This window comes from Montipora foliosa, chromosome 2 (genome assembly GCF_036669935.1).
Source record: "Montipora foliosa isolate CH-2021 chromosome 2, ASM3666993v2, whole genome shotgun sequence".
In the NCBI taxonomy this organism is placed as follows: Eukaryota; Metazoa; Cnidaria; class Anthozoa; order Scleractinia; family Acroporidae; genus Montipora; species Montipora foliosa.
Window position 1 is genome coordinate 32,473,372 of NC_090870.1, and position 27,500 is coordinate 32,500,871.

The following is a 27,500-nucleotide window of genomic DNA, read 5'->3' on the forward strand; positions in this document are numbered from 1 at the left end:
ATACTAACATGTCATTTTTCCTTTTTTAGGGGTTGGGGATAGATGTTTCCGTGACCCGTCAAGGCCCTGACTTTGTAGAAGGAATTGATACCTTATTAAAGTCGAAACCGAATTCAAGGTATCAGTGAGAAGCAGCGGACTTCGACCATATTCAGGCAAAACATAATCTGAACGGATATTTAAACAACAATTCAAATCAAATCAAATCAAGTCTGTATTTGGCTCATTATAAAATAAAATACATCATAGTATTATTAGTTTTCGTTCCTCAACACATTCTTTCAGTTGTATTTCATTGCCAAAATGGTCTGATACAACTAATGATCTTGCACTGTACTTGCGTTGGTGGTGAAAACCAGGTAATAATGAAAAGGCAATCACTCCGGATACCTATTTTGGAAGTTCTATCATGGGACAAAAAGGTAATGCAGGTGACTCTAAATGAATGCCAGCGAGTATATCAGTGGGATGCTATTCCAAAATCAGAAAAAAACTCCAGAATAGTAAAGTAAGCTGTGACTCGCATGCCAGCTTAAGAGTAAGGCATCGGTTTCACCTTGCAACGCAAGCACAACATTTTACCATGATACTTTTTTTGTGGTGATACATGTCAATGCAACACATGCAGCAAAAGGACTATGGTATAGGTCACTTTTGTCGAATTCTCAAGACTAGAATGGAGCAAACATCGAATGATGGGTGATATAGGGAATATTAAAATGTGTATTGTTTGCCTCACATCAGCCTCTATTCGATTTTTGTTCCATCCAAAGCACAAGAGGACGAAACTGGCCATTGGCTACAATTTTATACGTTATTGAAATTTGATTATCTGTGTGCAAGTCTGGGAAGCACCAGAGATTAACTTAGTAAATGGTGGTTCAAAATTGAAATGTGAACATTCCATTACAATAACACAATGACTAAGGGCGTTTCCATGGAATGAGACAGTTAACACAAATTTTGAAGTGGCGAAAATTTACCTGACACATGGACCTGTAACTTTAACTAGCTGCTATTTGTTGTACAAAACAAAAATAAAACTTAGATTAGTAAATGATACTACTAAATTTGTCAGAGGAAAGACTAAGTACAGCACAGCAGAGTTTTCTTTTTTCTAAACCTCTCGAAGAATGTCAGGATATTAAGGCGAGATTTCTTTGTAAATTCATGAAAGGCACTAAACACATTCAGTCTCCAGTTCACACCAACAATTCTAACACTAGTCTTACGTCAGATGTGAACTTTCAACTAGCCTTAAGTTGCACTACTGTGCATTTACAATATGAAAATGTGTACTTTTGGAAAAAGTGGCATTAAGGTATCTACATTTTTTGCAGGACAGCCACTTGAGTTTTCACAATCAACTTCAATGTCAATTGATCATATGCTCAGATAATATTATTCTGCATTCTATTTGCTTTCAAAATTAATATTTCCCCAATCAGGAACAAATAATATTTCAAGTGTTGTTATTCAATGCTCCAAAACAGAATGGAAGTGTTCTTTGAATTTACTTTTGCTCTTTAAATAAATGTTAACAATTTTATGGTTTTAACTACACTACAACAAATTACAGAATACAGCACAAAACATTATGCTTACATGAAAACAGTTTAATTTACATCTATATTTAACTATAGGAAAAAACAAAGGTAGTGCTGTTGCTTTTTTTTATGAAGCTGTCTGAACTCTAATAAGGTAGGAAACATCCCCAAAATTGCACAAAATCCCGCACTCATGAAGAGAGAGGGCCCGAATTCAGGTGAAACTTTGGAGAGCTTGCTCGCAGGTTACTCTTTTAATATCACTAATTGGCAAAACGAATGCCAATATCCAACAGAGAGGATTAACACTTTGTTTCACTTAAGAAAAATACTTTGGTTTAGTTATATAAAAACAAGTTAACAACAAGTTAACAATCTAATTATTGGGGTCAAGGACCTTCTTTCTTTTGTCGATCTGGTTCTTAACGAAATATGTTAAATCGGTCCATTTCCTGTGATCTAGGGCGCCATTTGCCTTAGAAATACATTGCTCACAGTCCAGTTTCCCTGGTACACGTCCTTTCCTGATCCAGTGACCAAGATACTTTAAGACAGCTTCTTTTTCTTCCCCTGTCCATGGTTTATGAGGAACTGACTCTGCAATATGAAAAAAAATCTTTTTTTTACCTTTCCCTGACATCTTTTTTTTTTCCGTTGGTGGCTCAAGGCCCTTTCTATGGACAAAACGCTTGAACAAGGGAAGCGGGTCTGTTAAAGAGTTACTTCAAATGGCGTTCTTCTAATCAAATGCAAATCTTACGTCATCAGTGGAAATGAATTTACTTTCATAGTGAAGTTGAGATTTTAAAACGTTGCAAAAAGCCGTCGACGATAAATCTTGCACAGCGTTGGATCAGAGGAGATCGTGATAAGTCAAAATTGATTTTAAAATATTTTTGAAGTCAAGTAGTCTACTGCACGACTCGTAAAACAACACGAAGATGTATCTTTTAATTATATCTTGGCTGGCCAATACCAGCATTCATCAGTAAAAGATCGAGTCATGTTGATTGATGAGCTTTTCAATGGGAATGAGTAACATATGAACTGTGTGAATTGTTGTTGCTAAGAAAGTGTTCTGAGAATGCGGTCTGGATATAACTACTAGTGGACCTGAGTGTAGGGCGTCCGTATTCATTAAAACGGTCTTTCAGGCGACATTTGGTTTCCTCAATATACTGAAGATTACATAATTTACATTGAACCATGTAAATAACATTGAAAGTGTTGCAAGTAATGTGAGATTTGAGTTTATGGCTTTCACCCGTAGAATGAAAGGTGTATTCATTACGGCCGTGTTCTATATAGGGGCAGGTGGTGCAGTTTTTACTTCTGCATCGAAAAGAACTGGGAGAATTACTATTACAAGGTATTTCAGTAAATTGGGCCCTAATAAGACCGTCTTCTTAAGCGCGTCAGACCGGGGAATGTCAGAGGCCTGCTGTATTTGAGTTTTGAGGAAATTTTTGTCGAAACTACGGTTAGCTAGGTAGTTTGTTAGTTCATTTGTGCGTTGTAAGTAACGCGGCGTAGTCGAAGGGCCAAGCTGTAAGGGATGGAGCGTTTGGTATCATCATGGGGGTGACAAAATGAAGTGAGAAGATACTGATGTTTGTGGGTTTGTGGGTTTGGTGTAAAGATCTGTTTCTATGGAGCCATCCTTGATTGAAACCATGACTTTCATAACAAAAGCCTTTATAAGGGCGCTTATCACGATTTGGTGCACGTCTGCCACCACGCTAACCGGTTGGAGACCATTATCAGATGTGCTCCTTATTAAACAATCTTTAAGCTTGTAGTAATAATCTAGTATTAGTGAGGTGTGTTCAACTCCTGTTTTGTCATTGATGAGTTATTATAGTATTTTTTCAGCAATGAAGGTATCACATTAAAAGTATTTTGACCATTATTTATTAAAGACAGTTACGGAATACTGGTGTTTTATAATGGGAATCAATAGACTGTCTTGCCGGACGTACAAGCGGTAAACATTACCCTCTTTAATGCTTAGAAAACACAACAATACATGTTTTATAACGCACTCTTTGTCTGGGGTATCACTATAGTTTCTAGGTGAATAGCAAGGCAGTGAGTACACCTTATGACATTAAAACTACATGTAATGTTCTGTTATGCAAAAATTATTTTTTGGGATAATAGTACACTGTAATATAGTCTCCTTTGGTGGATACAAAGCAGTACAGAGCTGTGAGAAACAAGCAATTTACTCCTTTCGACCACTGCGTGTCATCTTGGTGTCCACGAGTCAGAAAGTCACTACTATGCTGTTCACCAAGAGACCATGACGGTCACCCATCCCGGTATTTAAACCCCATTCAACTGAACAGGACTTAAATACAGTAGAAAAAACGGGAATCTGTGTTTTACACAATCGCATGATATCAAGGCCATTTGTGCCAGCTAGCCAGTCCACGACGGCGTACAAATGCAGAAATCCCCATACCATCACAATTATTGATACCGGAGGGACACGCAAGACTAGTACTGGCACCATTACAATGTGTTTTCCTCCGTCGAACACAACAAATAGTCAAAATGAAGGTAGAAAATATTGAGCAAAAGAAGCCAACTCAATTGGAGACAACACATAACGTCTATCCTGCACATCATTTCCTATCGACCTCATTTTTTAAGAGGGGGGAGTTCTAGTCCGACGTGTTCCCTAGCTATCAATGGAAAAGACCCGCTATATTCCTATATACGAGAGCCGAATTGCTGATAAGTATATACTTCAAAAGGGGTTCCAATTAAGAAGACAAAACTCACTCTTTGACTGCTTAACTGAACAATGAACTCCCTCCTTCGTTGGTTTTTTCTGGCATTTCCTGCTTTGATTTCTGGTCTTCTCGGGTACTTTGTTATCAATATGAAAGACAAAAAGACAAAGTTTTGATCAAATACTCAACAGACACTAAACACACTCAGGTGACACACCCTTGACAGACCTCATCATGTAACGAAAGCAGTAGTCTTGCCTAAAACTTACATTTTGCAGCAGAATTGACAGAGGTTGTGTTTTCCTTTTCTGGATCGTTGGAACCTTTAAAAATGACAAAGCATGGCAAGTCTTAGCACCCATTTCAAATAGCGCTGATAAACAGTATTTATTGAAGTACTTTAAAATGACTCGCTTTCAATAACTGCGTGGCTCGCATGTTGATTCTCGGCTCATGTTGACTCGTGGCTCGCTTGCTGGCATATTATACACATTCCAAGGCGGGTGGTGAAGTAGAAGAAAAATGTTAATCTTGTATATAATATCAACAGTGATTACAAAAATAAAATTTAAATCCAAAGAAAACACAACACTGATTGCAAAGAATATGAATGAAAAGTTATTCAATACATATAGGTATATCATTTTAAGTTTAAAGATGGAGAGTTGCATAATTCATAGATTCCAAGAAGAACAAGCTGAACCCGCACATCTTTATACCTCCAGTGCAAGAAGACTAAAAAAAGCTACTCACACCAAAATTCTATATTGCAGGTCAATGCCGGAAACAAGGCATTTTTCCAGATGAACCTATTAGTATCACAACTATACTGGTGGTAACATGTATTTTAAAATTACTTTGAAAAGGTTACATGTTCTTTTCAAATCTATGCCTAAGGGCGAAGAGAGAATGGTTACATATCATCAAGTTTGGGAAACAACAAAAAATAGGGACTAAAGGATCTTACCCTGTGCTGGCTTTCCCATGGAACTGTTAACACTTCGCTCAGCTGGATCTTTTGCGCACATTTTCCCAGATTTGGTTTCTTTGCTTCGAGCTGTACAAAATAACAATGCATTAACCTGCCTGCTCCCATAATCGACCATTTGGTAGAAAAGAACATTCCTTGCACATTGTTTCCCTCAACCATTGTTGCCACAGACACAGGATTTTGAAATTCCCTCACTTTTCCCTGACAAATGTAAAATTTCCCTGACCAACTAAATTTTAAAAGATCACAAATTAGTCCTGGTAATGGCCTCAAACCATTTATTTATGTTTTTGGAAAGTCACATGCAGAGTACAGTTTATTAACATAACATAGAAAACATCAGCTTCTCGTTCAATTCCTACCAATCCAACCAATTTCATGTCCTTAAAATGTCACAAACAATTGAAAATGTTAGAAAACAGGGAAAACAGAAGAAAACAAATTGTATGATTTCATTCAAAAACATCACTGAGTTGGCAATAAAGAAGTTAAGAATCTGAAAATTTAATTTTTCCCTGACTTCTCTCAAAGAACTAAATTTTCCCTGACTCAGAGTGAAATTCCCCGACTTTTCTTTAACCTTAAAGATTTTTTCCCCTGACCATTTCCTGACCGTAGCAACCACGTCAAATACTCAAATACTGCCTAAGCAAGATATCAAGCTAGCATGGCTATAAAATAATTGTCACGTCTTTATAATCATATACAGTGCGTTCATTTCAAATGGATCACTGGCGATGTCTGACTGCGGCGACATAAAACACTACTTTTAAATAATGTTAGCTATATTTTTGACAATGTAATTACAACTACATCGCATCGGAACAGGTAAGGGAGATACAAAATTTTAGTTCTTGAAAATGTAAAGAATTTTGTTGTTCTCCCGACCTATTAATAGGACGCATATTTTGGAGACAAAAACTCTTGCAACCCTAATTAAGTGATTGGCTTGATATGAATGTTCACTTTGGGGAAGCAGGTGTTGGTAGGGTGCAAAATTACCATCTCTGACTTCCTTACTTTTACCTCCAAACATAACCCCTATCACTATCAATAAATGTTTAAACAACATAATTGCAAAATACTTTGCTTATCATGTTTAGTCACTCTATTTCTGACAGTGCTAGTACTCGAGGAAAAGTCACCTGAGGTAGTTCCTTCAGCAGTCTCAGTTGAACTTTCAACATCATCCTCATCTTCATAATCTGTGTCATCGGATAGATCTGGTTCTGCAATGTCTGAAAGAAAAGCACAAAATCTAAATGAAGTTGGCTATGATGTAAACTAATAAGAACTAAATTTAAGCAAGTATACCAAGTTTTTGAAGGAGCTCTGCCATGACATTTTAAGTGAACAAACTGTGGCTTATTCTGTCTTGCAAACCTAATCTGTTTTGCAGCGGCAAACCGCTCCCGCTGTACGCACTAAAAGAGGTTTTGTCGTCTCAGTTTAGATAATTATTGCAATTTGAGCAGAAAGGAAATTGGGATTGACAAAGCAGAGTGTAGGACGTAATGGCTTTCCCATAGGTTCAGCCATCTCATCTTGTCAAAAATTAATTTTTCGTTGAGAACAAATCCTTTGATTCAATTCATTGTGATGCAAAGATGTTACCATTAGCAACGTTTTCTGCCACTGCTATGATTTAAGGACGTTCGCGCGAAATTTTTTCAACATTGATTTTCTTCTGAAACTTTTACCACTGTAAGATGATGAGTTAGTTATGTCAGAAATGTAAAAAAAATGGGGGGTCACCGACTTCGTTTTGGAAATCGGGCTTCGTTATCGAATAAGGCCAGTGTCTGTAAACCCAAATATATTGCAATTAAATCTTTGAAGTGAAATCTTCTCTGCCAAATATTGTTTAAGTGGCCTAATTAAGTGAATTTAGTCAACTGATGAGGTTCCCTTAAAGATAAAGTTCGCATTTGGCGACCACAGTTTCACGCGCCTTGCAGCCGCAAGATGGCAGGATTTGATGTCCCGTGAGCAGAAACCTTGAAATTTTTTGAACTTCCCACATTGATTTTTTGTTCATTTTTGGACAACGTGGAGATAATTGTAAATAAAATCCGTTTCTGGAAAGAAAAATAGGGGTCACCGAACGTCCAAGACCGTTAAATCCAGGCAAAGCTATAGCAATGGCCTTTTGCCCTATCAGTTTTCATTTTATTACTTAGCTCGCGCGCTCGTGTATGACGTGGCGTGTGCATTTGCGTGCGCAGTAAGGATGCGCAGAAACAATTGGCGCGAACGTCCTTAAACAGGCCTTGAGAGCACCTGGCAGTTTTACAATAACTTTGTAGCATTGTATTTTTCTTACCATTTAGATTTATCTCTTGTAATGTTTTCCCCGCAAACTTTCTCGTTTCCCCTTGATCAACAGTGAGAAGTAGTTTGCTCACTTTGGCGATTTCTATTGTTGATTCGTGGAGCCGGTAAAAATCCCTATGAACACGAATGTCATGACCCAGATGCCTTGCAAGCCAGTCCACTTCTTTCTCTTCCATGGAGAGTACTTGGGAAATAGTAGCTATATACTTTCTCAGTTTTGTACTTGTTATATTGGCAGGGTTTAACAGAGGTGGTTGACATTGCATTGAAATATTTCTAAGGCAATCCCAGGCTCTCATGCACTGTAATGACTGCCTGTTTGGTCTGGCAAATACAAACGGATTCTTCTCAGGAATGGCCACAGCCTCTCTTGTCTTGATAAGAAGATCAATGCTCCTGGTCATCTCAGCGGTCAAAATAACTGGCACTTTTTTTCCCCTCTTGCCAATTATTTCAACCATGTCCAGCCTGTTCAAAAACAATTCACATTCTCCGTGACAGTAGGAAAGAAATTTACGGACATATTTAAATTATATTTAACCGTGTATATTCATTGACTGCATTTAATGGGGACTTTTGGGTTTTTTACTGTTTAACCCATTCACACCATTAATGCCCTCGGACCCCTTCCCCCCAATTGACGAAAAGACTCCCTTAACCCATTGACCCCTGAGAGTGACACATTTTTTGTAACAAAAGAAACAAGCTTTGGAGGTGTCATTATTTGAAAGTAAAATGACGAAGAAAACATTGACCAGATGCAAAAATGCCCGCAAACAAATTATTCCTTTGCCTTGTGTTAATAAGCCCCAACTAGCCTCGTTTTACAGCCCAAATTCTTTCAATTTTACAGTGTTACTGGGGCTAGTTATGCCAATTAACACAAAGACAAAAGAATAATTTGTTGGCGGCCATTTTTGCATTCGGGCAATACAGTAGTTTAACGAAACTCCAGCTTAAAATGAATGCAACTTCAAGAATTCACTGAATTCGTTTGGGTCTTGAATCGTAACATTTTAAGTTCCATTCATTTTAAGCCGGAGTAGCGTTAAACTATGTGGCTCAATTGTGAACTGTAATCTATCCAAGAAGGCAACACTAATTTGCAGCAAAACTTAACTACCGGTACATTGACTAAGACATGCTTCACACGTTACTTGCTTCACATGCTTCACATGTTACTGTACACGTAACAGTACTTGAAAAAGGAAGCATTGTAGGGGCGCATTAATAAACAATATGAATCAATGGAATCCTGACCTACATGTAACCTCTCGTACCTCTTCGACAATTCCTTTTCAAATTCACTTAGTGTTGACATAATTTCTGGATTGTTGACCTGGTTCCAGTCTGGTCGATTGAGGTAGCTTTTTAAGAGCATCCTAGAAGCTTCTCCTCCCCTCCTCTTGTTAAACATCACTAGTCTGGCTAGAGTAGCTTGAGCTAATTTACTCCAGGATTCCAACTGAGGTTGCCCTTCTTGAAGGACTTGCGCTGTCGACTGCATTATTGAAAGGACACTTTTCCTCAGTTTTTCAAGGTCTTCTGCAAGTGGCAGCAATTCCACCCTGTTAAACTTCTGTGTGCCAAGAGCGCGGAGGGAATGGTGTGAAACACGATGGCTCCACTCTGCTTCTATTAGTTTTTCAAAATTGTCGACATCTTCCAGTAGTGAGTCATCCTTCCTTCGCAATGCATGGCCCCGAAGGACGTTTACACACTTTTTAAGGGAATGGCCGATTTTCAAGGCCAATGATGGTGTAGCTACTTGATGCACACCGTCGTCAAATTGGAACTTTGAAAGGGCTTTCACAGCGCTCACCACAACATCAAATTCTTGAGGCTTGATAAAATCTGAAAGGTTGGCGTCAGCATTGACACTTGTTTTGCGAAGTTGAAGCAAGAGTCTAGCAAGTTCTCTCATCTTTTGAGATACGAAGTTGTTTTGCTTTTCTCCATGTTTTTCAATGAGCAACACCCCAATTTCCTTGATGAGCCAATCATTTCTAGCAATGAGGGAGATTTGATCGCTTTTCATAGTCGCAAACAATTGACAAAGAATACTGTCACTATAAATGGCTGGAAATAACTGCAATCTTGCTTTTTCCTGAACTTTACGGTGCTTTGGAAATTCATCTCCTTCTGGTTTGAACTTGCACAATTTAACATGTTTCCACAATTCTTGACGCCTTATGAATCCAAGGCAATAATTGCAAGGAAGAAAATCTGAAGGACTACATTCTTTTCCAGAGGTGGGACGTCTAAAGACAATCAGCTCTCCTTTTCCCGTCTCCAAAACATTTAAATTGTGGTGATAGTTCCCTAATAACCGTAGTTTCTCAAGGTGTTTTTTCCTGGTTGGTGACCGCTTATTGAAGGAAAGGGCAATAGCAACATCTCTTTCAGTCTTGTGTTTGAGCTCATAATGCCTTGCAATTTTAGACACCAAAACGCCACAATAAAAGCATGCTTGCCTTTTGTCATACACTCTTGTGTTGGACTCATTTTTTTTGGCACATGGTACGGACACTAGTAAATTAAAAATGATAGATTCGCGGTTAACTGCGAGCACTATTCAAGGGGGGTGGCACTTAACTACAGAAGGCCAATGGTTGCAAAAAAAAGAAAGGTTGCATGTATGGTTCTATAAACTAACTTTTTCAATGGAAATCTGACATCACTTCAGTCAGAAGGCGTATGCGCAACTAGTCTTAGTTCTTTGCCGTGCGTTTCAGTGAAAAACAGATAAAAGCTCCCAGGAAATAAAATCATTTTTCGTAAACTGTAGCATGGAGTTTCTATTTGGACAAAAAATGGAACTGATATTTCGAAAAGTGTATCATAGGAGGACCTTATGACATCACAATTTTTTAAAGAAATCATTTCCTTTAAAATCCATGCTACACTTTTTGTGTTAGAATGTTCTCATGCTGTTGTGTTTAAAAGATGTGAAAAACATAGTTAACTTGCTGAGTGTTTAGGCATTTTCTGTTTTGGTCACGTGATTTACATTAATTGTAGCAAATATGGTTGAGAGTCGAACCATACAAAGGAATGTTAAATAGAACACACTTGGCAAAAAAAGGTTACTGTAGAGTTAAAGGGTTTGAGAAATGACTACTTGAAGGGGTCCATAGCAACCAACGGTTTGGTAGTTAAGAGCCACCCCCTTAATAGCGCTGAAATCCGTATGCCATCACAATATCACAAGACCGACATGATCAGGATACATTCTCTGTTGAATGCAACAAATAGTCAAACTGAACGTACACATGATAATACCGTGGAACCCCGCTCTACGGACACCCGTATATAGCAGAGTTTCGTTTGTCCCCACGAAAAGATCATATATTTTCTCCAAATTTTACCCGCTTAATATGGACACCAGTTAATACGGACAACGGACAATTTCCTTTGTCCCGAGTCACAAACTCTCATATGTGGTCAACCCCGCTTTACGGACACTGGTTATGTGCGCACTGTCTATTTTCATTGTCACAATTATGTGCTAATCGTAGACATTGTACCTTATCAAATAATGACAGATTTCTGCGAGTTTAGTATTATTTTCTTACTAACAAAACAGACGCAAACTATAGCGTGACATGTTTAATTTTGATCAGTTTGTCTTTCTCCCGGTGTTTGGCCCTTGAACTTTAGTCCTTTAATAAATTTTTCTGCCTCCTCTTACAGTTTCACTTTCTTGGCATTTCACTGTAGTCATTGCTTGTGGCCTTTTTCATCTCTGACAGCCTTGTCGTGTAAGCAACTTACGTTTCCTAGCCGAAATGTCTGCTGTAGTCTTTTAGATAGTTAAAACAAGTGTTCGAGACATTTTTCTGAAAGCCAGCCTAATACGGAAACGGACAAGATGGCATGTCCCCTGGGTGTCCGTATTAACTGGGTTCCACTGTATTGTGTAACACAAGCCAATCAATAGGAGACAGAATGTAACATCTATCCTGCACGTCATTTCCTACCAACCTCATTTTTTAAGAGGGGAGAGTTCTAGTCCGACATGTCCCCTAGCTATCAATGGAAAAGACTTGTTATATTCCTATATACGAGAGCCAAATTGCTGATAAGCAGTTCAAAAAGAGTTCCAATTAAGAAAACAAAACTCACTCTTTGACTGGTTAACTGAACAATGAACTCCCTCCTTTGTTGATTTTTTCTGACATTTCCTGGTTTGTTTTCTGGTCTTCTCGGGTACTTTGTATAGGTAATCGCATGGGGCCGAGTAAAATTAAGGATTAATATCACGCGTGTTTTCAGAAGTTGCTGAAATTGCCCGAGTCGCGCAGCGACGAGGGCAATTTCAGCAACTTCTGAAAACACAAGTGATATTAATCCTTAATTTTACGAGGACCCATTGCGATTACTTGTTAATAACAAAGAGGGCAAAATTTTCTTAACACTGTTGAGGCACCTCGAAAAACAGACAGCTAAGCGGAGTTAAAACACTCGTTCGCTCGGAAGCAAAACAACTAACAGACAGACAAGCAAGTCAACTTGTTCTTTGCGTCCAAAACGAGTATAGATGATTGTTATTTACATCCACTTGAGAGGAAAATACGAGTTTCATTCGTGAACAACTGTAACAACGATTAAACCAAATGTTAAGCTTCAATTTATTTTATTCACCTGTGCTGTAGAGGTTTTTACCACTTGCAAATACGCATCCGTAAACATAGCAAACGGTTTGTCCAAAGAAATCCACCAAATTTGAGCTACTTGTTCCTCCCGTCAATGGCAAATTGTTCTGTGACCTTTTTTGTTGAGCTGCAAGATGTCGTGGTAAACTGAAAGCCCTTGACGAAAGGAATCATTTTGTTTTTCAACCACACAATCCCGCTACGCCGGGCGCCATGTAAGTCGATCCAAGTTTTAAGCTTTTCATGAAAAAAATCTTTTGCCCTTCTTCTTGTCACTCGAAAATTCAAATTCCAGATCATCTTTTAAAGCTAGTTCTTAATCTTTATGCCTTTTCGGCGAATGCAGCGCGAATTAAAAGACAAACTTCGATGAAGACGAAGTTGTTTTGCTCAAACAGAAGAAACCAACTGAATGTGGAAGACGTACGTTCAGCCAATCAGGAGCGAGAATTTTTGGCGCTCGACCAATCGTGAGCGAGTAATTTTGCCCTCTTCTCAAGCAAAATTAAGAAAAAATACCCTCTTCATTGACCAATCAGCATTCAGTAATTTTGCCCTCTTTGTTATTAGTTATCAATATGAAAGACACAAAGGCGAAGTTTTGATAAAAAAACTCAGCAGACACAAAACACACTCAGGTGACTCATGCTTTAAACACCTTAAGATAAAACGAAAGCAGTGGTCTTCACTCGCTCAGTGCCCGAAAAAAAATAAATCCAGGTTGTCCCTGTTTCAAAACCCAGGCAACCCAAAACCGTAAATTTGTTTGCGCTGACAAATCCTTGGTCGCCCGTTAGGAAACCCCTTAAGATTAAATTCACGCCTTTTTTAGACGCAGGTTGTTTACCATTTGCCAAAAATTCCCGGACAATCCGATAGGAATAAAATGGAACATAAACTAGCTTTTATATTATTACATCGTCTTAAAGTGAGAAATTTTCACTTTGCAAAAGAAAAGGTAACCCTTAGCAACAAAATACATCGTGAAAGAAAATTAATTTAGTAAAAATACATGTGGCATTCTGGCCCAGAGCACTCGCGGGATTTGACAGTCAACTTGCCCGCTACCTGCACTGTTTAGGGATTCCATCGCCATTCCCCCTAACACAGGAATCAAAAACGTGAAAAGACTAGAAAGTACCCGCTAAATATAGCGCAAGGTGAAGTCATTTTCAATATGGGTGCCAAAAAAATCACTGCTAAAATGGTGAATTTAGCTAAGTTAAAATCATCCTTTGTACCTGCTGAGTGTGACATATTGTCTTCATCGGAGGACGAGCCCGAAAACAAGCGTTTTCTTCTTTTCATATTCTGCTTGTAACCTGAAGTACAAAAACGTTACGATAAAAGTTCTTCTGGTAAAAATAACTACATGCAGATACTCAATACAGTATGTTATTCAGGCAGAGACTGAGTATTCAGAACTCGTTTTGATAAAAATTAAGAAATTAAATTCCTGTGGAATGCAATTAAGGAATGACATGAAAGTACTATAAATGTTTATCTAAGTCATTGTGTTTCATCTCCTTAAATCCTCTTCTATGTTGCACCTCTGTTCTTGTCACCAACAGGGTTTCCTTATGGCTTGAAGAGGGATGGGGGGGGGGGGGGCGAGGAAGACGGTTATCCACCCAGAGCAATTTTATTGGCTTACGAGTGCCATTCGGTTTTGACTTTACTTTCCCGTACAAAACTTAAATGAGGTAAGCTCGAAAGCACGGTGAACGAGTTTCCCAAGTCAATGGGTTAACCCATCCACAACTCAAACACCCTAGGTGCCCACCCACTCCCCACTGACGAGTAAAATCGTCTGAAGTTACCCCCTCCCCCACTCAATTGACAAGTAAAATCGTCTGGCGTTAGACAAGACAGAGTAAATCTGGACGTAATTTGACTGAGTTTAACCCATTCACACCTCAAACTCCCTAGCACGCCCCACATTTACGAGTAAAATCGTCTGGCGTTAGAGTAAAACCTGGACATAGTTTGTATAAGTTTAACCCATTCACACCTCCAATGCACTAAGACGCCCCTCACACGGTATCGGAGTGCATTCATCTGTGACTAAGATGCAACAAAGTGCGGTTGTTTTCGCATTAAAGGGGCAGGAACGTCTGCAGCAGACTCGGTTGTTCCGAGTTTGGGGCCTCAAAACTAAACTTTAATATTGAAATAATTCAATCTATTAGCTTTAATATGATATACAGTTTGACTCTACAAAAAATAGCAGCGCAACAATTTCCTTTTTCCTCGGACACCTCATTTTCCTTTACCAAGACCTATACGAACAACATGCAGAAATTTTTGTCGCAGTCTTCTTTGTGACTACTGCTGGATTTCATGCATTTAACGCTTAACTTACTTTTAGAACATTGAATGTCATCATTTTCATCTTCAATGACATTTTCCTCATCCGATTTAGGATCTGCAACGGCGAGGCAAACACTTAATTCTTTTGCAATAACAAATTGTTATGTTTTGTATAAACAAAATGTGCCAGTACATGCTGCCTTTCTTAAAAATAAATAAATAAATAAATAAATTATTATTATCTACTATTTAAGTATGAAATGTACAGAGAAATGATCTGTTCCAGTGCAGGCAACAAATCAAGTCAAACAAAAATGTTAGTTCTTAAAAAATTTAAAGATTTTAATTTGCTGTTGTCTTTACCTTCTAAAAGACTGCATAATTTAGTGACTTGATGGGAATGCTCACTTTTGGGAAGCAGGTAAAGGTGGAGTGCAACGTGACAATCTCTGTCTTCTTGCCTTTACCTCCAAACATAATTCCTTCACTTTCAGTAAATGCTAAATCAGTCAACATAATTGTTTAATACCTTGCTTATCACTTTAGTCACTCTATTTCTAATGGTGCTGGTATATCACGTGCATAACTGGAGGAAATGTCACCTGAGGTAGTTCCTTCTGAATCAGTAATCTCATTTGAACTTTTGTCACAATCCTCATATTCACAATCTGTGTCATCGGATAGGTCTGGTTCTGCGATATCTGAACAATAAGTTAGTCAGAAATATTAATATATTCATGACAACTAATGCTAAATTAGAATTCAGATTTAAGCAGGTGAAAGTTGTAAGTCAGATAGGAATGTAACCACCTCAGTTATCTATATGCCTTGTAACATAATTCCTTCTTTATCAGTAAACTCGTTCATAATAATTGTATGATACATGTACTGTCTTTGCTTGTGAGCAAGGAAAAAAGTCACCTGAGGTGGTTCCTTCAGCAATTTCAGTTGAACTGTCATCACTGTCATCATTCTTAAATTGTGTATTATCAGATAGATCTGGTTCTGCATTGCGTAAAGGGAAAGTACAAATCTAAATGGAAATGGATATCTTATAAACTGGAGCAACAAAATTTCAGCTAGATTTTACCAGATTTTGAAATGAGCTCTGTCAAGGCGCTGTCAATGTCCAAGCTGTCATCAATGACATCATCCACACTTGATGTTGCAGCACAATCAAATTTTTCAGAGTGAGCCTTGCTTCTTGAATTTGCCACAAATTCCTAAATAATAAGGCACTGTATTGACATGGAAATTTCATAAAACTTCTTCAGATGTTAATAGTGAAGTATATTTTTGGGAACATGCTGCAGTATGCGTGAAGTAATTGAGGTCAACATAATCAGGGTGCATAAATTTCAAAATATTAGCATGATGTGACCTCAGTCAATGGGCAGACATGAGTGACACGTAATGATCAGGGTTCTACATGTATCTACATGTAGGAAGATTCTACTCCTCAAATACAGTACAATGTACCTTCCCCAAAATGCCCAGCTTCCCCCCAAAAAATATTTTTAGTCATTACAGTATACAATGTATAAGTACAAGAAGGTCAGTGCACATGAAGTATTAAATTATTCCCTGGGGACTATATGACAAGGAACATGGAGTACTACAAACTCCTGGCCTTACAGCAGGCTCAGTTTTCGTACTGTACATTCTGTTTATGAGTTGTTAGCAAATATCAGCCCTAATTGTAACATTGTTAGAACGTGATCATGACTAAAAAATAAATAAAATACCATTGTAGCAAATTTCTCAAAATTGTGTCTAAAAATCCACCAGATTGCATCTCAGCGCATGTTCATTTCAAAAAATATTTCCAGGGGGCATGCCCCCGGACCCATGAACGCAAAACGTAAGTTACATAACAATTGAAACTATTTACCACAAAATAATAAATAAAATAAGAACTGGACAAGTCACGATTCATTTTCCAATTTAAAAGGAGGCATTCATTTTCCATTTTATAATTTAAAAGGAGGCAGTGTGGCCCAGTGGTTAGGACGCTTGCCTTGAGATCCGGAGTTCCCGGGTTCAAGTCTCGTTCTGACCACTCGTTGAATTTGATCCTGGTAGTCCCTGGTGGCTATTTACAAGTGCAGCTGGGAAGTTGAAGCTGGTTAGCCTCCCGCCAGTTGGGATTCTTAACAGTTGTTGTTATTCTGTTCTGTCGTTTCGTTGTGTTTCATTCGCCCTGAAAAGCCCCTTTGGGGAGCGGTCAATTAAGCATGTATTGTATTGTATTGTATTGTAACAGAAACCCATAAGGGTTGAAACGTGTAACGATAAATAGCCGATAAATACTGGTTTGTGATAGCTTTTGAGATACTTGTAAGGTATGTGGTGCAACGCACACCGGATTTCCAGCCAATGAATGTGGGCTTGCGAAAGCGTCTTAGCTTCAGTGCAATCCGCACTAAACACAAGCCGAGTCTAGATATGTTGGCTTGCGTGAGTAAACAACTCCCGTATCGATATCGCCGAGGATAAATGGAATGTCCCGAGCTCTGTCAAAGTCAGTGGAACGGTTTAATATTACTGTTTACCAACATTGTCATCTTTTTTTTATATTTATTATTATTATTATTATTATTATTATATTATTATTATTATTATTATTATTTGTAAATAAATTCTAACATTTCCTAATGCTTGACTGAGGACATACCTGTAATCATGAGCAACAAAATGTTGAATGTAACTGTACATGTACCTGTATTTAGTATAAATACACAGGTGATTATACAAAATCGCACGCTCTCATTGGCTCGCTATCTCGGATTATCAGCTGATAATCACCTCGACGGACAAAATGGCTGCCAGTAGTCGTTTTGCCATTGTAAGTGAAGATGATTTCGCGTTAAAATGTTTTTTTTTTCTCTTTTTTGAAATAATCATCTGTGTATTTATACTAAAACAATTATTATTCGCTTCAGGCTCAGTGATTATCGGTGAATATTCACCGATAATCACTTCGCCTCCGGCGAATAATTGTTAAATGGTCTCAAAGATAGACGGTTAGCATGAACAAACTCCTAACCATACAATTGTACATGCATGTAGGAAAAGTAACTGTTATTGTCGCAGGTCGAGCATCTAAAGCATGATGACATTTTCTCAGATTCCATCACAGATCTAGCTATTTGATTGCCAAATTTAGCAGTCAGGGGAAATTAAGTATTTAGTATCATAGATTAAGATAAACAACACTGTGAATTTTAAAAGAGAAAAAATAAAGTTGAAATTAGTTATGATGATTGTAGTTGGTTTGAATCATTTACTAGGACACAAAATTAAAAAAACATTAGTCTAGCTTTAAAACTAGAAAGTAATTAACCAAGGAAAACAAACAACATTAACACTGCATGAGAAACAATTTCGTAGCAATAGGCCAAATTAATTAAATGCTATCATCAATGTTTTATTTTATAACAATTGTATGTACCATTGTGTTTTGAATTACAGCAATTGACCCTACCCAAAAGACTTTCTTCTTTGGCACATATACAGCTCATACCGGTAATTTAAATTTGCCTGCTGTGACAACAAAATGTACTTTATGGAGTTACAAACATGCATTAACTGCTACTTTTATTAATAACATTGCATTAACAGTAGCAGTCTAAATCGCATGGATCATAAATGTCCCTATTTGTACATACAGTTTACTGTCAGTATTGTACAGTACAATATATAATAATTTTATAACACTGTGATTTGCACTATTGTGTTCTTTCATAACTTAAAATGAAATTATGCCTATCATAATAATAGATTCATTTGAACATGACATGATAATATTAAATATTATCATGTCATGTTCAAATGAATTTTACATAGTCTGTAGAAACCAACTTGAGGTACGTGTATTCACCTCGTCATTTATCCAGCATTCTTTTTTGTCCAGGTCAGGCTTCCACTGTTGAAATCGTTGATAGGACTTCAAGGAAATACAGTTATTTTGATTCATAGAAGAGATCTCTGGAGATGTTGATATATTTATTGGAAAGGGTACATTGACTTGGTTTTGCTTGGCTTTTTCACTCTGCACTTCCAGATTGGCACTCAAGCCACCATTCAAATTAGCGCCTTCTTGAGCACTCTCCAAAAGATAACTATGTTCCACAAGGATGCTTTCTGTTATAGAAAATGAATTAAATCACTTTGGTTCTGGTCCATATAATATTCACCTTAGAATACAAAGAAAGTTTTCCGTTATACATGTACATGTATTAAAGACCTACAGTAAAACAATATTATTACATCCTTCATGTAATTAAAGACTGCAATTAGCTAAAAAGAAAAAGACTCAGGTGTACAGCAACAAGCACAAGTTAGAATACTATTATTCACTAGTATCCATTTAACCCATTCCCAATTTAAGTGTCCCCATAAATCACCGAGTAAAATCGTCTAAGCTTTAAGCCTGAGTAAAATCCATTAAGTCTCACTTCTAGCAGTTCATCATGGGTTAATGGGGATCGACATACATAAAAAAAAGAGCACAAAACGCACTGATAATGGGGACATAAAAATTAATGTAAAAAGAGTTTAACCCATTCCCAACTTAAGTGTCCCCATAAATCACCAAGTAAAATCGTCTGGGCTTTAAGCCTGAGTAAAATCCCACTGAGTAAAGTCTCACTTCTAGGAGTTCATCATGGGTTAATGGGGACATACATACAAAAAAGAGCACAAAATGCGCTGATAATGGGGACATAAAATATAAAGAGAGTTTTCCATTATAAGACCTACATCAAACCAATTACATGCAAACTATGTAGACAATTAGCTAAAAAGAGAAAGACCAGTCACCAGTGTAAGCATCAAGTACAATAATACGTACTGGTATCCAATAACCCATTCATACTGTCCTACAGTGCACTGCTCCTGTCAATTGCTGAGTACACGTAAAATCATCTGGCATTATATATAGCCAGAGTAAAATCTTAACCCTCACTTCTATAAGGGGCGTTACTAAACACAGGAATGGAACGGAATGGAACGGAATATACCGGAATAAACAAAAATAAAGCGGAATATACCGGAATGAACCAAAATATGCCGGAACAAGGCGGAATGACTCTGGAATAAAACCGAATGACACCAGAATGAGACGGAATAAACAAGAATGGTACCGGAATATACCGGAACGAGGTGGAATGACAACAGAATAAGGCAGAATAAACCAGAAGGACACCAGAATCAAGCTGATGAGCGTGGACCGGGATGACAAGGAACAAAAAGTAATTTTTATCATTCCATGCAGACAGTGAATGAATAATTGTTGCAGAATAGAGAGACTGACAAAAAAACAGTTTACATTAAAAGGGGAAGTATAAACAAGGCTTGCTGAACGAGTCACGATATGTTCTCACAAATACGTTATCAACGATCGATCTTTTTTCTGTGCTTCTGACTTCTATCTTCAAACAAGGAAACACTGCGTTCAGGTTTGATGGCATTATTGACAACAATCGGGAAGAGAAAAAGAGGCTTCAGGCCATTTGCGCGAATCTATTTCCGTATATCTCCATCACGTGAGGGTCGTGGGAAGTAGGCAAGCAGCAACAGTAATTAGTTTCTGGTTCGCTGAACTTGATTATGATTGGTCAATACACAATTGACCTGTCAGAATGAAATCAAAATGTTCACGGGTTTTCTGACTCGCACAGTGAAAACCACCTCCGAGATCCATAGACAAAAACAATTAGAATGACATTCTGTTTCTCTTGCTACTGTTACTGTCTGTACTTGACACGACAGATATACCTGTCAAATTTTTCTCGTGATCAAAGTGTTCCAAATGTTACAAAAGGCAAAAACACATGCAATTCCCTTTTAGGGAATCACATGACACAACAAAAGCTGACTGAAACAACCGAAAATCCGTTAGCGCTAACTAAAACACCAAATGTTGGCATTTTCAGGTTCATTCCAGTTAATATTCCGCTTTATTTGGGTGTCATTCCGGCTCGTTCCGGTATATTCCGGTACCATTCTTGTTTATTTCGTTTCATTCCGGTGTTATTCTGGTATTATTCCGTTTTGTTCCATTCCGTTTATAAAAAATTAGTAATGCCCTTCTAGAAGTGAAAGGAATTGGGTTAATATGAAAACATTAAATTAATAAACTTACAGTAATTGTTAACTTAAAGTGTAAAAAGTGAAAGATGAGATTTCCAGTGTGAGCGGTGAAATTATCTTCCAATGTTCCCATAAAGTAACTTAAATTCACTTCAATCAGGTAATGGTTGAATGGTTTACTGTGAATGAGTGTCATGTCCCAGGACTTCTAAATAAAATTATTAACTACATGTATGTGCATGAATTTTGTAAAAAATCATTACATTCCTGAAAGATAAGGGAGCAAATGTTCAATTCAAGTTTATTGCTTAAATTTTATACGTGGATCCAGAGTGTGTGCACTGGCATATTGTTCATCCTCAGTGTAAAAATCTGTGAAACTCATGGATAATGTTCAAAAAACCAGACAAAAATAACTTGAAATAATAGAAATTTACCAGTGAGTTACTTAAGACATTCACTATTCTTACTCATGAGCATATAAAAACTGCTATAATTTAATCCATTAAAAGACATTTCATTACCTTCAGCATGCAGGTTGCGCCACGGAAGGTCTTTCACTCCATAGTCATAGCGTAATTCCTCACCAATCATGATATCCCGCAGTGCATAAAGTGCAAGATAAATCAATGGTCCCTCTTTAATTTTTCTCATCGCACAATTGCAATTGGGTTTGTTTGGAAATGCATCATTAACAAGTCTTCCAAGTCCACTTGAGAATGTGGCATCAACACTGGAAAATAATTGCATGTTCATTTCTTTTTTTAATTTTTAAGGAATTAGTTGCTCTTATTCCTTCAAATTTGTACTGTAATTTAATACTTTTGCTTTAACTAAACTGAAGAACTGTATTCTTACAAGTACTTAAGAATAAAACAATATAATATAATAATTATTTCAGTAAATCACCATTCGTGTTACATCCGCTTAAAGCCGCCATTGTCGTTTAATTAAGTATTCTACAATGTCTACCGAATAAATTCTATGTCTTTCTACTGCCCCCTGAAACCTTCTAAAGATGTGGAGAGGGCAGACTGGCAACACAGACAATCTTTAGCAGGGGAGTGATAGGAAAGACTCTATTAAATGTGCAAGTTTTCTGATTTCCGACACAGGAAAATGAACATAAAATGGATAAATGCTACTCAGATTCCAACTGGACTGACATATATGGCAGCCCAGTAATAATACTAATTATTAGATTTGGCAAGCATCACAGAACTATTGTCAGTAATATATTCCACTAGTTGTCCTCAAATAATATTTACACACAAGCTCAAAGCATGTGTATCATTATAGTAACTTATAAATAAATGTCCATATAGTATGTGAAAACATTTTCCACCCAGGCATTTTTTACAGACTATTTTTAGAACCACTTAATTTGCAATGCCAGAGAAGATGTTAAATTACGGCAAATTAATTAAAAGTGGCATTCCTCCTGCCTTCTTTAAAATTGCTGGTATTGTCCATGATATGGTACAAATTAATACTTTATTCCCAAACATCCTTTATTAGCTTTTCACAGAACTCATAAAAGTTGAGTTGAACAAAGTTCATTTGTAAGTATTTAATTTGAATTAACAAAAAAAAAACTACGTTGTAGAGTACCAGTTATTGGCAGATCAATAAAATTGAGAACTTTTTTCATGTGGGGAAAATATCTAAGCAGCGAAATGTCTTACCAAAATCTCTTTGAACCTTCCTTAAAAAAAAAAAGGAAACTTCCTAAATCTTCATCATAAGATTGTTCCCGTGAATAGCCTTCATCTTGTGAGATAAGTTCTCCTTTGTATTCCAGCAGAAACTGACCCTTTGAAAATTCCTTAGTTGTGAACACTCCTCTCCCTAAGATAAATTAAAAGGTATCAAAAAACGTATTACTGCAACACCCTAACAAGCATTTGAAATACATAACTCAGGGTACATCGCTCTAATGACACCTTTAATGGGGCTCATGCAGTGTCAAAGAGTAGGAAGGGCATCGGGACATGGAGGCACAGAATGAATTTTCCAGAAAAGGAATTAAATGGTATCATTTGTGAAACATATTTGAAAGGTAAGAGGCAACTTAATTGTTGAAAATCAAAAGCCTTTTATTTCCCTCATTCTAATTTTCCCAATCCTTGAGTCTGGTGCATGTACAGTTGTCCCATACCATAGCCAAATCGTATCATCACTAAACAAAAAAGGAAGTGAGTGAGGAACTAAATGCGCAGTTACTAAAACAAGGAATGATCTAAAATGATCTAAACTGACCTAAAATGAGCTACAACGGTATCTATAAAATGACATAAAATGACCTACTCATTTTAGATACTGTGCAGTTGTTGTAACAGTAGCTCATTTTAGGTCACGTTAGATCATTTTTAATAGATACCGCTGTGGCTCATTTAGGTCATTCCTTGTTTTTGTTAACTACAAACTAAATGATGTCCAAAGCCTCTTAATATCACTATCCAAAATCATTATATTATACAGATTGAATGAAGATTAGGCAACTTTTAGTTTTCTGTTAAAAATTCAATTTGTTGAGGAAACTTTGAAGTTCAGGAATAATAAATTTATTAATCAAAGGTATCAGAGAAATAGGGAAAAAGGAATTATAGACAACAATTTCCTCAGTCAGCACCTGTCAACACAATTAACACCAACAAACAGCTTTGTTGATATGTATAATACATGCAGTTTTTCACAATTTTTTTCCCGGTTAAATTTTTTTAAAACTAGTTCAATTTTAATTTCCCTTTGTTTCACATATTATAATAATGAGTATTAGACAAAGAAAAATTAAAATTGAGCTGGTTTGAAAAATTGTAAACCAATAAAAAACTTCAACAACAACTGTCAACATAGCAAAAGTAGTCTGCTGAGAGGACATGTGCTTCACTGATAATGAATGTTAAACTGATTGACATTGTCTATTTGGGTTTTGAATTGTTAAGGGTCTTTAATATTGACATGAATGCTTTTCTAACTTATAAAAACAAGGTGGCATGACAGGGTGAAGGATGCCCATGTCATTGCTACATGTATGTTGGAAACTATTTTTGTGAGATTAGTTAATGTAGTTGTCAGTAAGTGCCAACAAGTAAAATTGAATAAATTAATGGAAAGGAGATTATATGAAAGAATTCTCACTAACCAGTACAGTTCTAAGGAATTAATCCCAGAATTATTCCAAGAAATTCCCAGAAATTCCTAGTAATTTAATAAAGCTAATTTGCACAACTTGAAATTCCTACTGTGGGAATCCCAAGTCTGAATTTACCGTGATGTCATATTTGATGAAACGTTAGAAATTTGTCACTTAGAAAGACATATATCTATTGAAAAATACTACCTTAATAATATAAAGCGACTCGAAAAAACCTGGCATCATGGTTTGTCCAGTCTTACTTGAGTAGGAAAGACTTAAATACTTACTTACATGTACTTCTACTTACTTTCAGAGCAGAACAGAACAGAACATAAAAATTTTTGAGACAAATTTACAAATTTATATTTGTTACCCACAACTACGTAGCGTGGCCAACAACATAACATAGTAGAACAGGCTTGATAAAGGAAAAAAAAACAGTCATGACAGAGCTTTACTGGCTGTCAGTAAAGCACAAAAATGGGGAAGAGAGGGATTCCAATAAAGTGAAGAGCTGCAGAAAATCAAGAAAAAGGATATGGTAATTAATGCCTGGTGTGCACCTCCCCTGTGAGAGCCCTAAAACTCACAAATAGGTGAAGAAATTATCACTGCGTTTATTTGGTTTTAACAAAATGCGGCCATGTAATTTAGGCTTATTTAAAATGAACCATAGAATAATTCAAATAGTACATGATGCAATTGGTTAATAGCTGTTTAACCCATTGACTCCTACAGGTGTAGGGGTTCCCCATTGACGAGTAAAATCGTCTGATGTTACTAAGTATGGCCTGTTTAAGGGTGAATGGGTTAATATTAATAATTATACATGTTTTAGCCTGTGAAAAAACAGTTTTGGTGTTATTTTTCAACGACACACTGGCTTACAAATGGGAAAGAGAAAATACATATTCATGTTATTGCCAATAAATTTGCCTTTATTATCTGCATTTGTCTTGTGTTTGCTTGCCTGAAGTAAATTATGATTTTACAAAAGGAATAAAACTTAACTAATAACTACTGTGTTTGCACAGGCTCATACAAACCCGATGTCTGACATTTGCAGACTGAAGACTGCAGACTGACTCTAAATCACAATTATTGAAAGCTAACCATTTTAAAACGGGTTCTTAGACTTGAATAATGTTTATCAGCACTATTTGAAATGGGTACTTAGACTTAAATGATGTGCTATTTGTAGGCAGTCTGCAGTCTGGAAATGTCAGACACCTATACAAACCTCAGTGAGCTTAGGAAATTTCTTGGGCAGGTACAAACCTGTAGTCTCGTGTTTGTATGATCTTCTCTCAAATTCTTCCAAACACACCCGAGTTTATATGAGCCTGTGCAACACAGTACAAATGTACTTCATGTGTTTTACTTGTTAAACGTAACTGTATGAAGTACAGACTATGTATACATGAAAGTCACACATTTGAATTGCCAAGAGAAGCATTCATATGTTAACGAAGTCTTGAAATGCCCAAGTCTGCAGTTTTGACCATGTGTCTGCAGGTTTCAAATCCTCTTCCATTCTTTACTACTGCTTAAGTATCACAATTGTATGCCCTAGAGCATACAATTGTGATAATCCCTTTTAAGACTCAACATGTAATATAACTGTCTTCTCACCAATAAAGTTATCGATGAATCTCTCTTCAAAGCCTTCTTGGTCAATGCCTTCCGTGAGATATCTTGGCACAAGTTATTCTTTCTGAGGAAGAAGAGTCATAATGAAGTCAGCGTTCACACCTACGTGCATACACTGAAGTGAAGTGAAGTGAAGTGAAGTGAAGTTATTAATCTTTCCCTAAGGACTTTGCAGGACTAATTTGCAACGCTTTGTGGGGGACTTTGGCCAGACTGATTACTATGCAGTTTACAATTAATTTAGAAAGTGAGAGACGCCCCCATCCAGGCAAGGTCAGTCCACAACCCTCGGGACAATGTGGTCAACCGACAACACTAAAAGGGAAAAATGGTAATACTGTTCAAAAGAGAATTAATGAATGTAAGAGAAAGACGATTTAGCCCAACCCACTCACAGGCCTGCATTGCAATTGTAGGTGTATTTTACACGAGCAAGTGCTACAATCTTGGACATTTCAAATAGAAAATGAAGACCACCCCTATACCCCCAATTTCAATGATGAAAAAATGGCGGTCTTTAACTTGGGTGTGGATTCATCATTGATTTTGGGTGGAGGTGGGTACTAATTTTTCATTTATTGTAGATATAGTACAATACATGCCATTACAGAAAGCGTGTGAGCCCCGCCTTGTTCCCTCAAATTTTCATGAAAATTACCTGAAGGGTAGCTTTCTTCGTTGTTAAGAAAAATGAAGAAAAACAAACATTTTATAGAAGCTAGCCATTCTCGAGCCAATACGGTAAAGATAAAGTCTGCATGCGAGCCAAGTGGCCCATCAGGCCGGAGCTTATCCCAGTTTCTGAGGCATGAAGCGACTAGAAGTATTTGTACTCCCCCCTGGATGGGATGATAGTCCATCGCAGGGTTACCCCCAGCATTAAATTCGCCAGACCGTGAGAGTAAAGTGTCTTGCTCTCTCGAACCAGTGCTTAGGCTTAAACAGTGTATCAATGCTAAAAACCCACAAATGCTCAACTTTGGGTGCATTGGAACGTTTTTCTCCGTTGATTTTTGCTTGGGTGACGCGCTGTCTCTACTTGCTTCTTAGTCCGATAGATTGTATGGTCGCCATATTGGATTGGCAAGATCGAGGAAAGCATGGAGCGAGTGATGAAGAACAAACCAGTACGTGGGAGGGGCTGAGAGATTGATAAACTTGGTAAAGGGATGGGGTCAGGAGGAGGTCAATTCGTTCCTCGCTCCATGCTTTCCTCCATCTTGCCAATCCAAGATGGGTTACAATCACCAAATTTGAGGTTTTGACGACAACGAGAGAGACAAATGTTGATCTTTCATTCTCTGTTTTTTACTCTGAAACCGCTCGTACCAAGTTATTTTTGGGATACTTTGTCCACACTGTACGACGCGACACTAGTGTTAACACTACTCTAGTGTCAACTCTCGAAAGCGATCGCAGCCGTTTTTTGCTTTTTTGAATCCCTAGGGGAACACTTGGTGTAAGCATAGTGTTAGCTCCCTAATGCGACCGCAACCATAGACATATTAGTTGGGGAAACATTGTTTCCCGAAATGTCTCCTCGTCGCGCAAACGACTATATATATGTTTCTGATTCAGAAACATATAGTCCCTAGTTACCCGACGTCTGGGCAGCTTCCGATAACTGTACGCCTGATTTCAGTCATCAGGTACTTAAAATGATTTTCAAATGGTGGATCAAATCAAATACAAGTTTTACTTTGATGTAGAACAAATGTATTGTACTTTCGTTGATGTAAACAAAACTCAGTCACGTTAATTTTAGGTCTCCGAATCTGGAAAAGAAATATTATTATAACTCTCAAAAAAGAAACGATCGTTTTCAATTTACAAAACATGTTTCGACATACTCATGTCATCTTCAGTTGCAAATGAGCTTTTCAACGGTTGTACATTTGAATTTATGTTAAGGTATGTTGCAAAATTACATGTCAGAACTTGCGTACAATTTAAATATGAAGTGTGAAATGCGCAGAAAACAAAAATAGCGCACATAGCAATAAAATAAAAGACAAAAGAACAACGTAATTAAAAAGAAAGAGA

General features: G+C 37.2%; 1 protein-coding gene across 2 annotated transcripts in view; it reads right to left on the minus strand.

The window, feature by feature from the left end:
* Positions 1-26,523, minus strand: part of LOC137992860 (uncharacterized) — a 26,665-nt gene extending 142 nt beyond the window's left edge. The window contains exons 1-17 of one of the 2 annotated variants that reach the window (XM_068838409.1): positions 26,116-26,523; positions 25,440-25,521; positions 22,354-22,516; positions 21,193-21,401; positions 18,456-18,718; positions 15,666-15,798; positions 15,178-15,276; positions 14,628-14,690; positions 13,507-13,587; positions 11,736-11,822; positions 8,891-10,139; positions 7,600-8,078; positions 6,422-6,514; positions 5,253-5,342; positions 4,555-4,608; positions 4,335-4,421; positions 1-2,144 (exon numbers count right to left, since the gene is read on the minus strand). The exon at positions 1-2,144 is cut by the window's left edge and continues 142 nt beyond it. In XM_068838409.1, coding sequence (XP_068694510.1) covers positions 1,924-2,144; positions 4,335-4,421; positions 4,555-4,608; positions 5,253-5,342; positions 6,422-6,514; positions 7,600-8,078; positions 8,891-10,139; positions 11,736-11,822; positions 13,507-13,587; positions 14,628-14,690; positions 15,178-15,276; positions 15,666-15,798; positions 18,456-18,718; positions 21,193-21,322 — 3,129 coding nt within the window. In that variant the 5' untranslated portion in view covers positions 21,323-21,401; positions 22,354-22,516; positions 25,440-25,521; positions 26,116-26,523 and the 3' untranslated portion in view covers positions 1-1,923. The remainder of the gene's footprint in view (positions 2,145-4,334; positions 4,422-4,554; positions 4,609-5,252; positions 5,343-6,421; positions 6,515-7,599; positions 8,079-8,890; positions 10,140-11,735; positions 11,823-13,506; positions 13,588-14,627; positions 14,691-15,177; positions 15,277-15,665; positions 15,799-18,455; positions 18,719-21,192; positions 21,402-22,353; positions 22,517-25,439; positions 25,522-26,115) is intronic. The other variant, XM_068838410.1, reaches the window with a different exon arrangement.
* Between the last annotated feature and the right edge of the window lie 977 nt (positions 26,524-27,500).